Here is a 12,975-nt window from a genome sequence, read left to right on the forward strand (position 1 = left end):
AGCCGAAAACGCTGCCACACATCCAGTACTAAGTGTGCGGCTTTGAGGCTAAACATGCTCACTGTATATGTAACGCCATTCCCATAAGTGCTTCTGTACATAAGACATGACTACATCTTTCATACCATTTTCACCAGACACTGGTAGTGGCTAGAACTACTGTTGTAACGTAAGAGGGTCAGACTGTACAAAAGTTCCTGAATCTATTTAAGAAAAAAAAAGTGCAAACCAGAATAGAAGATCTGATTTTTTTTTCTAGCATGCTTACAAGGGGAAAGCCTCAGTCCCTGTCTTCGTATTTGTATAATGTGAGGACAGATACTCGATTCTTTGGGAAGAGATGGCGTTTCTTCGATACAGATTTCAAACAGTAGGATTAAGAGAAAGAAAAGACACAGAGTTAGGAAAGCAGGTACGGGCCAAGCTTCTCGACTTCCAATTAATTTCATTTATGACGATAATACATCAGGACCATTAGACATCTCCCACGTTCAGAGCCGTCCAAGTTCTTGGAGGTATGACTTTTGGGCAAACAACACGAGAAGATGGCAACAGTAAGTAAGTGCCAGGAGGCACGCAGGTCCCACCCACAGCAAACTCAACAGAACAATGAATTCTTACTCCTGACTGGACACTGCTGCCCACCCTGGGTAGTTGAACTAGGGAAAGAAAAAAGCAGGGAAGGGGCTGGAGGAGGGAGGAGTCTCCGAACTAGACAAAAACCAGAAAATAACAAATGCTTTCTCAATCCTTGTAACTATTTCAGTGAAGCAGTGACTCTTCCTACGTGGTAGGAGGCAGTCACCTTGTTAATGAAGGCGACTGTGCTCTACCGACTCCCGCAGTCTAGCGCTGGGCCAACACTTCAGCTTTATTAGTGTCTGTTATGGCCTAAGACGAAGTTATTACCTTCTTCACAATGTATGGAATTACCCTGTCTAGTCGAACTCTGATACCAATTTCGTTTTTATTGCACCTTATTTGTGGTCACCAGTGTGAACACCGAGGCAAGGTCCTCCCGTGACCACAGTAGTGTCCTCCATTCATCTGAGGTTTAAGAAGAGCCACTGCAGTTTTTAATATCTCCTATTACTTAACCTAGTTTCTTATATTTCCATTGCTATCACTAAGGGAATTAAAAAAAATTTGTACACATTATATTTGCTACAGGCACATAGGGTTATAATGAAGTTCTCGTACTAATACCCAACATTTCACATTAATAAGTAGGAAAAAAGCACTTTGGCAGTACTTAGAAAGTGGAGCAATGACAATCCCTTATTGGTAGTATAAACTGGCAGAAACTTGGAAAACTTTAATATACTGTAGCACTGATGAAGATATGCATAAGCTATCAGCCGGTGATTCCGTCCCTGGTCCTCTCCTGTACAGGTGCAGAGGGGCTATTATCAGAATGCCTATTAGCGGTAACAGAAAGAAAGAGAGAAAGAACACACCCACCCCTGACGTAACAGAGATGTCCATCAGTAAAGTAACAGTAAATGATGGTATAGTAGTACAATACAGTGCTACACAGGAGGCGCATGATCAAGTATGAAAATGAGAGTTTTGGACCAACTATTCAAAATCACTGAGAGAAACAACCAAATGTGTAGACTAATATTTACTGTATTTAAAGTAGTTACTGAGGAACACGAACACAAATTCTTCCCTTGAATCTAGCCACCATAGAAAGCTTGCTTCCAGTGGTAGGAACCACAAGAGTCTGAGGGAGCTGCGAGGGGAGGGGGTGAGGCAGAGTGAGCACGTGAATGATGCATGCAATCAACCTGAGGCTGCGGGTAAGGCCGTGGGAGCTGGGCCTGGGGTGCTGCCCCCTGGAGAAGCAGATAAGCAAATACCTGGAAGATAAAGCAGAATCTGATCTAGGAGAAGGGTTAGACAATGAGACGCAGGGAGGCAGGGTCAGAATTGAATGGTGCTACAGTGTGTGTGTGTGTGTGTGTGTGTGTGTGTGTGAGTTCACCACACAAAGTAAACATAGTAAGTCAAAGATGCAAGGGTAAGATACAGGGATGTGAGAAGCTACAGAGGCCTCAGGAAACACAGCAGGGTCACATGGATGAGCTGTGAAGAAAATCAGGGTCGCCAGGCAGTGGTGGCACACGCCTTTAATCCCACACCTTTAATGCCAGGCAGAAGCAGGCGGATTTCTGAGTTTGAGGCCAGCCTGGTCTACAGAGGGAGTTCCAGGATAGCCAGGGCTACACAGAGAAACCCTGTCTCGAAAAACCAAAAAGAAAGAAAGAAAGAAAGAAAATAAATAAATAAATAAAAAGTCAGGGTCACATCATATATACATTTCACTTTCACCAACTCAGGCTATTCTCTAGGAAAAAGGGAGGGGAAAAGTAATGGAGAAACCCCGACACTGTGTTAACTAAAGGCAGCCAGCACGGGGTGTGCAAACAGTGACTAACTAGAAAAGACACAAGTCTATTTCCCTCCTTAGCTTGGCACGCTCCAAAGCCCAGAGACATCTCTGTGTCCTCGAGGGTTGTCGCAACCTGAGACAGATTCCTGCCTATTTACTACACTGCTAAAAATGTGAATGTGGTTCAACAGGTACAGAGTGGCAGAGAAGAGGCTGTGGTTGGAGATGCCTGCAACCTTACTACCTTGTTATCAAGACAGACACTAAGGTAAGTCTAAACCTTGTTGACAGCGGGCTGAAAATGTAGTTTTTAATGCTTCCCTGTTATGCAGCATGGTAAGAAAAAAAACCTATGAAACTCAAAACTACATTGGCATTGTTCTTTTTCAACATGTCTTATATTATACCTGGTGAAACACAGTAAGACAATCCTTCATATTTTCTTGGATATTATAAATAAGTGATGAGCAACCAAGGTAAATGGCTCCAAAGTCTACAAAAAATTAAAAGCTCCCCAAGACATCCTCCCACCCTCAAGTGGAAGACAGGTCAGGCTATCAATCATATGCCTGGCAAAGGCTATCACAAAGAGGACGACAGGGCAGTTCCCACCTGACATCAAATACTTCAGTGGAGCCTTCTGAAGGGATATTCTGAAGGGATAAGATGATGTCAACACAGTATGTCATGCCACGGGAACAGGTCCAGTTCTCTGCCTCGCTGCCTGAGATGCCAACCTGGCTATCTTATGCCCAGGTACTGGAACTCAAACCACTGGCTTTTCTGGGTCACAAGGGCACACAGCAGACCGTGGCACTTAGTTTCCACTGGAGACAATCCCTCCACGCACGTCATTTTTTTATCTACCACTGTAGCTATTGGACGGTACGTGCTGTTTTTCTACTGGTTAAGTATTATGCAGGCCCGTATAGAACTGGCAATCAAGTAAAAAAGGCCACGATAATAGTGCCTCTGAGGGATGAGCTTTGGATGGGATAGTCAGAAAATTATTTTATGCCTTGCAGGAACAATGGAGACATATCTTCCCCCTGTCAAGGCAAAGACAGAAAAGGCAGGCTAAACAAACAAACAAACAAACAGACAAACAGACAGAGCCACTGCCTTTTGAGAAGAGCTCTAGAGGAACCGAGCAACAGAGAGGGAGGAGCTCAGGCCTGAGCCCCCATTCATTCACCTTTCACATTGTGTGCAGCAGCTGGCATCACTCATTTTCTTGTTGGAGAGTGAAATGTGACCTCTTTTCTTATGTGAGTCTTCATTTTCTTCCTTCCCTAAGTTACTGAACAATGGGCAAAGCACCTTATTTAGTCAATAAAAGCTAATCTTACAGTCATCTGGGGTAGATGCAAAGGTGAGTTACAAGCAAGGCTGTGCTTTAATCACTGGAGAGGAGGATCGGCCCACGCCCAAATATGGGAAAAGTCCTTCAGAAGGACCAGAGACCAAAAGCCAGGCGACCTGACTGACTTAAGAAATTCTAGCCACAGAATCAACAAATACTTGCATCTCCACGTCCTAGGAACTTAACTAACTAGGTATTCAACAGAAGCCTGAATCAGCACAGATATGGACCGAGGAAGCACGGATAGGGACAGAGGAAGCACTCAGAAGCTAAGTAGGGAGTGGAGCTCAGGAGAGCAGACTGTTTCAGCAGCGCTGCGAGTTCTGATTTCCAGAAGGCTGGTGATGCTTCAGGAAAACTGTGGAAAGTCATTCCTGAATTGCCAGTGGAAAAGATGACTAAGTAGGTGTTATTCAAGTGAAGACAAGGAAGAAATAGGGAAGAAATAAGACTCAGGGAGGAACACAGCAGAGACAAGACAAGGAGACACAGGGAGAAATACATAATGCAGAATCTGGGAAAATACAGATATCTAGAAGGATACATATTTTGGCCTTTATCCTAGAGATATCCCAGGGTCAGCACTAAAGTGAGGACTCTACAGACCAATCTGATGTAGGAAATTCCTCTTCTCAGGTGTCAAAACACCTAACCAGCACAGATGTAGAGGTGGTCAGGACACAGAAGTAACCCTGAGAGGGCCTGGGAACGGGGATTTGGAGGGAAGGACAATGACCCTCCTGCTCACAGCTAAGGTGACTACAGACTGACTTTCTATGGAGAGGGTAGGAAACAAAAGTAAAAATGATTAGGAAGAATCATTTCCTCTGAAAACAGAGGCAGGGAAGAAAAGACTGAGAGAAGAAAATAAAGAGCTGCAAGCTCTTCCCAGGTAAAGACAAGGGCTCTGGTCTCAGAGGGACTTTGACTGCAATTCCAGCTCTGTTATCTCAGGCAAGTTAAACTTTCAAGCCTTGGCTTTCGGTCTCCAGCATGAGCAAGTTGAACACCATTAATCTGAAAGTTCAAAATCCAAAATGCCCCATGCTCTGAAAGCTGCTGTGAGCCAACAAGAGGCCACAACGTGGGGACTCCATACTTGACTTCACAGGACACTCAACTTGCAGGAGAGTTCGAGGCCAGCCTGGGTATAACAGTAAGATGCTTATGCTGCCCAAAGCAAACAGTGAAAAGCCATAGGCGGACTGAACGTACTCTATAAAGTCACGGTCAAGTGCACAAGATGTGTATGAAACACAAATCAGCTCTATGCTTTAACTTGGGTCCATGTCTAAGGGTGTTGTCTATAGAAATACTCCAAAATCCTATTTAAAGTAAGAAATTGGTTTCATGCATTTTGGATAGAGAACTAAAATTTCAATAGCAGTTATTACTTGGCAGGGGTGTGCAAAAGAATAAATAAGGTAACATAGTATTTAGAATACCGCCCAGCACATAGGAAGTAGCTAAATATTGGCAAGCACTAAAGCCATTTTCCCTAGGAAAAGAAAAGCTAATCTCTGTGAACTATCACCTAGAAGCAAGGCTGCTGCTAGAATCCAAGGGGCTGAAACCTGTCAGACAGAGCACCCCAAACATCATCACACCTGTGTGAGTAACACGACAACTCACCTGAAGCAAGGATGGGCAACTGTACAGCAACCTAAAGATGGGAAATAAAATACAACACAACTAGGTTCCTAAGAACCCATCTAAGAACAAATAATTTGTAGGACTGGGGATGTAGCTCAGTATGACACCTTAGATTTGAGCCCCGGCAATGCATAAGCCAGGCAAGGTAGCACACACAGAGTTCTAGTCTTGTCCAGAGAAAACAACTGGCCAGCACACGGAGTTCTCCAGAACATGCTGGGAGACGAACCCTCCAAACGAAGAAGGCTAACCCATCGGGATGTCAGTATTTTGTTTCTTGGTAGTAAGGTCTCCAAGATGCCTTAGCACTTAGACTGGTCATTAGTTATCCTCACATATAAAATACTACTAGAGCACACTCAACTGTACTTGGTAATTATAGTGCCGAGATTACAAAGCGTAGAGTAAGTGATCTCATTTTGAGAGACTCCTGGGAAATCCACAAGGCTAAGAAACCAGGCCTCAAATCACAAAGCACCCGTGGTGGAGTCCAGAGTAAATGAGCCTAACAGAGCCCAGGATGTCCTATTTCTTTCTAGCCTTAATAAGTACAGTGACATAAAATCAACGCAGACTTTTGTGAGTGCCCAGTTTTTCACTTAAACATGTACCCATTAACTGCCCAGATGCACACCTAAAGGAAAACAACTAACAGCGACTAAACTGAAAGGCAGTTTAATACCACATGCTTCCAGGAAGCTGCTAGAACTGTTAAGACTGATACCAAACGGTAAGTTTATGGGAAGATTCAAGTAAGGGAACTGTTGAAGCCTATGCTTATAGATGCCAAGAAACAGGACTGACACAGATCACATGGTCTTCGGCATCAGCATCCACAACCCCTAGGACTCACTCAAGGAGTCAGCCAAAGACAAAGTACAGACTCTCGATCAAGCACTACAACATATCTACAAGGATCACATGCCTCACGTGATCTCACCCTGCTAGCCTCTCCTATGCTGCCAAGCCTGGGCTGAGCCAGGAGAACCCGCAATTTTAATGAATAGTGTGTAATGAAGATATCATTTGTAAAATCACTGTTAAAAAAAAAAATACCCAAGGTTCTTACAGAACCCGGGTAATGTACTCCAAAGTCAAATACAAAAACATTGTCTACCGCAGAATTCAAAGCACTCCCTCCCAGAGTTTGACTGTTAAGCCTTCCAAGGAATGATAATAAAGTCAAAGATGTTGTAATGTCCAGTTCTTCCATGAGCCCCTTTCCATAGCTTCACAAACGAGTTCACTCACGAAGTACTTGGAATAACATGATTTTGGATCACAATGCACAACAGCTGTCAAAGTAAAGTACAGAAATCAGGAAAATCAAAATACCAAACTAAGTAGAAATGTTTTAAGTCCATCCCCTCCCATTCTAGGGACGCATAGAGTAACACCTTCACTACTTTGACACACTGCTTAATTAGTGAATCATTTTATAATGCACTCATGACCCAAAGATTCGAATTACAAATCACTTGGTTCCAGTTTGTGTGGGCTGAAAGCTTCCCAATACAAAGCTATTGGCTGAAAATTGGGCACCATGCTTAAGAAAGTTCAAAACAGATATGTTCTTTAGTTAGATTGGCTGGCTTAGATTTTTTGATTCTAGGTTTTAATTCCCGAAAAATGCTTAGGAATAATAAAATCAACATCAATGCTATGTGCCCCCGGGTTTTTTGTTTTGTTTTGTTTTTTCACTATTCTAGGAAATAAAGGTACAACAGTAATCACACAATTTTGCTATTGGATAGAAAAATCTGAAGCATATCCCACTTTCCTCACAAGAGACGTGCTGCTCGGTGACATTTTGGTTAGATTATCGAGCATAAGGGTAGCAATCACAGCATGGTATTCCTCTCCAAAATTCTAAGTTATTGCTATGAAAGGATTCGCATACAGCCGCACCAGTCGCTTCAATGGCCAGTGTGCACTGCGATCCTGCAGCTCTTTACCTAAGAGTTCACCAGAGCCTGGAGCAGAAGTGACTTCTATTTAAAATGCACCTGGGGCATCAACCTTGGGGCCAGATTTTCACCTGTTCTGTCAAGGCCCAAAAGGAAGACCAAACACAGAGACAGAAGCTTTGGCGTTAAGTCAAAGCAGGGTGTGTCCAGGAGGCAGTGCCGGGTGCTTACAGGAGATCGTACCTCCCGAGGTAAGTCCTCAGGGACAGGGAGCCTGCACGGGGGCGGCGGGCACCACCACCACCGCCGATCCCCGGCCGCGCATCCCGGGCATCCCGGGCCTGCGCTGCCGCTTACCCTCCGCCCGCTCGCTGCAGCCGACCCGCTTCCCGGCGGAGCAGCCCGAAGCATTGCGTCCAGCAGCAGTTCCCCATCGCATGCCGCCCGGAGCCGCCGCTCCTCCTCCTGCCCCGAGCGCGAGCCCAGGCGGAGCAGCTGCATCCGCGCCGGCCGGAGCTCGGCAGACGGCGACGCCGGGAACAAAGGCCGCCGCTAGGCCCGCGGGCTCCGGGCTACCGCGGCGCGAGGGACGAGCGCAGGGCCGTGGGGTCCCGGGTCTCCAGCCGTCCGCATGGCCCGCTCGCCACCCGCCCGGCCGCCCGCGCCCGTCACCGCCCCGGCAGCCGCGGGAGGCCCGCGCCGCCACGCCCCCTGCCGCTCCCGGGCTCCCATTGGACACGTTTCTGGCGGCTACCGCTTCCGGCGGCTGGCGCGGGCGTCATTTCCGCTGGATTCCGGCTTGGCTGGCAGCGCCGGGCAGGAGGCGCTGTTCTCGGTTGTAGGTGCTGTGTGCTGAACCTGATCCTAGACGGGGATCTGCTCTCTCTCTCTCTCTCTCTCTCTACGCCACTTCTGGCGCCTTCGTCGCCCGCTGTCAAGCAGTGGGGATCATGCAGCGCATGCTCGAGCGCAAGCTTAGCCTTCGAACTTTGTACCTAGAGCGCACGAGCCTCCCCTTCTGCAGCAGCGGGTCGGAAGTCACCCAACGAGTGCGCTCCAGGATGGCACCAGAGCTAGAGGCAGAGAGGAGGGACTCACTGCCGTTACTTAGAACACACTAAGAGGCTTTTTGTTTTATTTTGTTTTGTTTTGTTTTAATTCTTAAAATATTCTCGTTTGCGGAGCAGCTTATTCTCGTTATACTGCCAGCGGACTGGAGAGACACTGTGCACTCCTAGGCGGATTTTCTTTTATTAAAAACGAAAAGTTCCAGCTTGGGCATGTAGCTCGGTTGGTAGAAGTGTGGTGGAAAAATCTGCAGTCAACAGCACTTGAGAGATGGAAGCAGAGTCATAAATTCAAAGTCAACCTCAGATACACATTAAGTTGGAGGTCAGTCCGGACTGTGTGAGACCCTGTATTTTTATTTTTTATTTTTTAAATTAAAAGTAATTTCAGGTGGAGAAGAGGAGAACCAGAAGAAGTCAGCAAAAGGTCTTGGGTTTTCGGGAGAACAAGCCATTTCTAATTCAAATATAATATTCTAATTCCAAGTTAAGAAGAGCAAGGCTGGGGTAAAGGTCCATGTTCTCAAATGCCACCCTAAAAACCCCCTTTCAGACACCAGGTAGCTTTAAAAGCAGAAGGCAGAAGTATGCCTGGGAGTTGGAGGCCGGCCTGATCTACAGAGCCAGATCCTGGCCAGCCATGTCTATGTAATGAAACCCTGTCTAACCCAACTGGATCCAAGGCATAGTTGTTTCACAAATGCCCAGTTCTGTGGATAACATGCTCCACTGATACCATATATTACAATTTTAACCCACTTTAGTGTGAGTGAAATGGTGACATTGAAAAAAAAAAAAGAAAAGAAAACAGTACTACTAGGAAAACATTCTTTCAACTACTCATTTTGTTGGTTCTTAGCATCAAGGCCAGCCATGATTTCAGTCTTAGCACTTAGTGAACTTGACTCTTTGGTATTCAAGTGGACAAGCCCCACTGCTCATTGGATGCCAGTGAAATGGCTTAATGGTTTCCTAAATTGTCACTGCATTTTCCTCCTCTCTTCCAGTACCTGAAATCAATAATAATAATGTAGCCTTGGAAATGGAACTATAAGTGCGTAAGGAAGCTGGTGCACACAGCCTGTAGATACTACCCAGTGTTGATGAACATGCCTTGAGTGAATGAGTCTGCAGAAACTGATGCTAAACTAAAGTCTGTAAAGCTTACATATTGCACAACTACACTTACAGGAACGTTTTAAAAAGGCAAAGTGATACAAATGACAAGCACAGCAAAGGGCTCCCAGGGGATAAGAAGTGGATCCATGGTAGAAAGTCTGTATTTGGGCTCTATGGATATCATCATGCCCGAGTTTGTGGTACTGTCCTGTGGCTTTGTCAGACACTACTATTGAGGGAAAGTAATGTAAGATATAATGGTGATAATAATAAATAATACATTATCTTACTTCTTTTAAAAAGGTCTGTGTGTGTGTGTGTGTGTGTGTGTGTGTGTGTGTGTGTGCACTCGCCCACACGAGCATGCATACAGATGCCCATAGAGGCCAGAAAAAAGGCATTGGATCAACACAGGCTGGAATTGGTTATAAGTCACCAGATGTAGGTAGTAGGGACCCAGCTCATGTCCCCTGACCCATCTCTCCAGCCCCTCTGTATTATTTCTTGAAACTTCATGTGACACCTTGATAATTGCTCATTTAAGCTTAAGAAATGGGCTGGACATGATGGTGCATGCCTTTAACTCCAGCAGTCAGGAGGCAGAACCAGGCAGACCTCTGAGATTTTTAGGTCTGCGGATTCCTAGAATTCCGGGTCATCCAGAGTTACATTGTGAAACACTGTCTCAAAACAAACAAACAAAACAAAAAACAAAACAAAACAAACAAAAACCCCCAAAGCTTAAGGAATTACAGCTGCAGACTTGACAGGGCACTTCTCATGGGTGCTCTCAGAAACCTCTGTGAAAAACAAATACTATATTACTGGTTAAGTCAGGTCTTAGGATATGAATGGTCTATAAAATCAATGTAGGTGAATAAACCTTTAAACAACAAACTTCACTAAGCAAATCTAAGCAACTTACAATAATAAGTCATTCGCTGGCCAACTTAAAAGGTCTGCAAATGAAATACCCCGTTATGTGCAAGGATCCAGTGAACTGGCTCTCTCTTGAGCCTTAGACACTGACACTTGTAATGGAAAACCATTTGAAAACTATTTATCAGTAATCCCCAAATGAATGATTAACTTGAGGGATGGTAGCTTTGCTGGTACATTCATATTATGCAGTCATCAGAAATATTTTTGAAAGCTAATAGTAGAGGGAATGCCTTTTGACTAATGTGTGAACAATGCTAGTTTGCCGTTTTGTTTTTTGAGATAGGGTCTTGCCACGCAGTCGAGTCTGAGCTCAGCCTAGAGACTGTTTCTGTCCTACGGCTGAGTGAGTAGCATGGCTATAGGCGTGTGCCATTGTGCTGAGGGGTTAAAGCTTTCTGAAGAAATATTGAAAAGATTTGAAACTTTTCATGCAGTCAGTTAACTACTGTTGGTTAATAACCGATGGAAAGAAAACCTGTAGCCTTGAGGAGCATTGATGCAACAGGTGAACGTGAAGGAAACCTAGCTCGAGTAACATGGGCTTGGGTTCCTACTAAGGTGAAATATGTTTCCTTTAGGTTTGGGCAGAGGATGAAGTTAGTAACCACCGTAGCCAAGAATATCCCAAGATAGATGTATGGAATTTATCATAGCTAGGGAATGTATTCATATGAAATGACAAGATATGAAAACCGACCAAGTAGAATATGCAGCTTATCAACACACATAGATCAGCTCTAATAAAGCAGTTTTAATGTCAGCTTTCTAGAGTCCTACCCTTGCCTTTCAGGTATATAAGGCCTCCCTTCCTCACCCTCTTCAAAATTCTCTTAATTAGTATTTTATTATGAAGTCATTTTTTTATAGATGCTCTGGAGTCAGGATATGTTTTATACTTTTCAGTGCTTTCTGATCATCTAACTCCAAATTTGATTTTCTTTGCTCAGAATTTCTTACTGGTTAGTAATCTCTCTGTGTTCTAATACAATATTAGTTCCTTGGGAGATTTTTGTGTTACTTATTACCAAACAAGGACACAAACTTCTTTTAATTCACTTCATGGTTTAGATTACCAAATGCAGGGTATGGCATATGACCAACATAAAAGAAAATTACAATAAACCTTGTCAACAAAATAAAACTATTTACAAACTTGCTTTCAACTGCTTAGTATATTAATCCCTATACTGTATTATACGGACCTTTCATACCTCAGTTGGGAATGCTTCTGATTACTAAGTGAACCTTGTAGTTGCTGTAGAAGCATCTGTGAAGAAATGCTTCCTCTTCCAGAATTCGACCTTTTAGTCTCGCGCTCAAGCGCATTCACAATACTGCCTGAAGTCAGTCATTAAGAAAGTCTGGCCAGTAGCCAGATTAGTGGCACACACCTTTAATCAGCATTTGGGAAGCAGAGGTAGACGGAGCCCTATGAGTTCAAGGCTAGCCTGGTCTACACATAGTGAGGTCTAGGGCAGCCAGAGCTACATAGTGAGATCCTGTCAAAAGGAAGGGGAGGAGAAAAGCAGATGAAATATGTCCTGTGTAAAAGGAAAATCCTCCATTCTCTGCCTCTTTCAGGGTGACTGAAAGTTAAAACATCCAGTGTGTTAAGAGGAGACACTGCTCTGCTACTTAGTAGCAGCATCTTATTTAAAACCTAAAGAAAATGATCTTAAATGCAAGGATCTGGCATCATGATCCCAATGCCTTCTTTTTGTCAGCTTTGGATACTATTCCGTTAAAGACTAATTTTCCAGTGCAGGTTTGAGCTGACCCCGCATTGCCTAACTCTTTTTTTTTTTTTATACTAACACAAAATATTCCAGCTCCTTATAAATTCTCTTACAGATGAAGAAAGGCTTTTATTAGAGGAGGCAACACAGGCACACAGGAAGCACACAGAAAGACCTGTAAAACAGAGCAGGAGGGAATCCCTTATTTTTCATGATAGTCTTTTACTGTACATTTGTACAGTTAAATAAAGAACTGAACTATATAGATGCTTTTCAAAGAAAACAAGTGCGTGGAAGTATGTTCAAAGACACAAACCGTAATTATTAACGGAATCCCTCGCAGCTTGTTGTCTGCCTTATGGGTGTGTGGTAAATTAGCTTAGTTACTCAACATTGTTCAGTACAAGACACTAAGTGATTCGCTTCCCTCTTTGCTCGCCAAACATTTCCATTTCACAAAAGAGGCATTCACACAAACGATTATACAAGCGGCAAATTGCATTTGTTGAGCAGAGTTTGTCTCAAATTTCTTCCTGCCAAGCCAGAAACCACATTACTAATTAGCACAGGGAGAATTTAGCACAGAGAATCTCTAAGGCAGTGAGCAGTGCTTACTGCTAGAAGGAAATTCTAAGGTCACACAGAGGGTACAGCTACCATACCTGAAAACCCTGGACACTGAATAAGGAAGGCATTTAGAAATTCCGAAGTCCCTTGAAGGTAGACACCGATATCTGAGAGAGTTCATAGGCTCTGTGGAAACATGCTACCTGCTATTGTGATAGCAGAGAAA

General features: G+C 44.1%; 1 protein-coding gene and 1 long non-coding RNA gene across 12 annotated transcripts in view; one reads left to right on the forward strand and one right to left on the reverse strand.

Moving 5' to 3' along the window:
• The window catches only part of Ap1ar (adaptor-related protein complex 1 associated regulatory protein), a 30,517-nt gene extending 22,467 nt beyond the window's left edge, over positions 1-8,050 (reverse strand). For 2 of the 11 annotated variants that reach the window (XM_006501242.2, XM_006501240.2), the window contains exons 1-3: positions 7,676-8,018; positions 6,663-6,706; positions 3,591-3,695 (exon numbers count right to left, since the gene is read on the reverse strand). In XM_006501242.2, the coding sequence (XP_006501305.1) occupies positions 3,591-3,695; positions 6,663-6,706; positions 7,676-7,819 (293 nt within the window). In that variant the 5' untranslated portion in view covers positions 7,820-8,018. Of the gene's footprint in view, positions 1-3,590; positions 3,696-5,390; positions 5,422-6,662; positions 6,707-7,675 lie in introns of those variants that run through there. The other 9 variants (XM_030252524.1, XM_006501244.3, NM_001346718.2 and 6 more) reach the window with 6 other exon arrangements.
• Gm43653 lies at positions 8,024-11,602 on the forward strand. The gene is made up of 2 exons (XR_003954551.1): positions 8,024-8,710; positions 9,393-11,602. It is a non-coding gene; the product is annotated as a predicted gene 43653 (long non-coding RNA).
• Positions 11,603-12,975: the final 1,373 nt, after the last annotated feature.

The sequence above is a fragment of the Mus musculus genome, chromosome 3 (assembly GCF_000001635.26).
Source record: "Mus musculus strain C57BL/6J chromosome 3, GRCm38.p6 C57BL/6J".
Taxonomy (NCBI): Eukaryota; Metazoa; Chordata; class Mammalia; order Rodentia; family Muridae; genus Mus; species Mus musculus.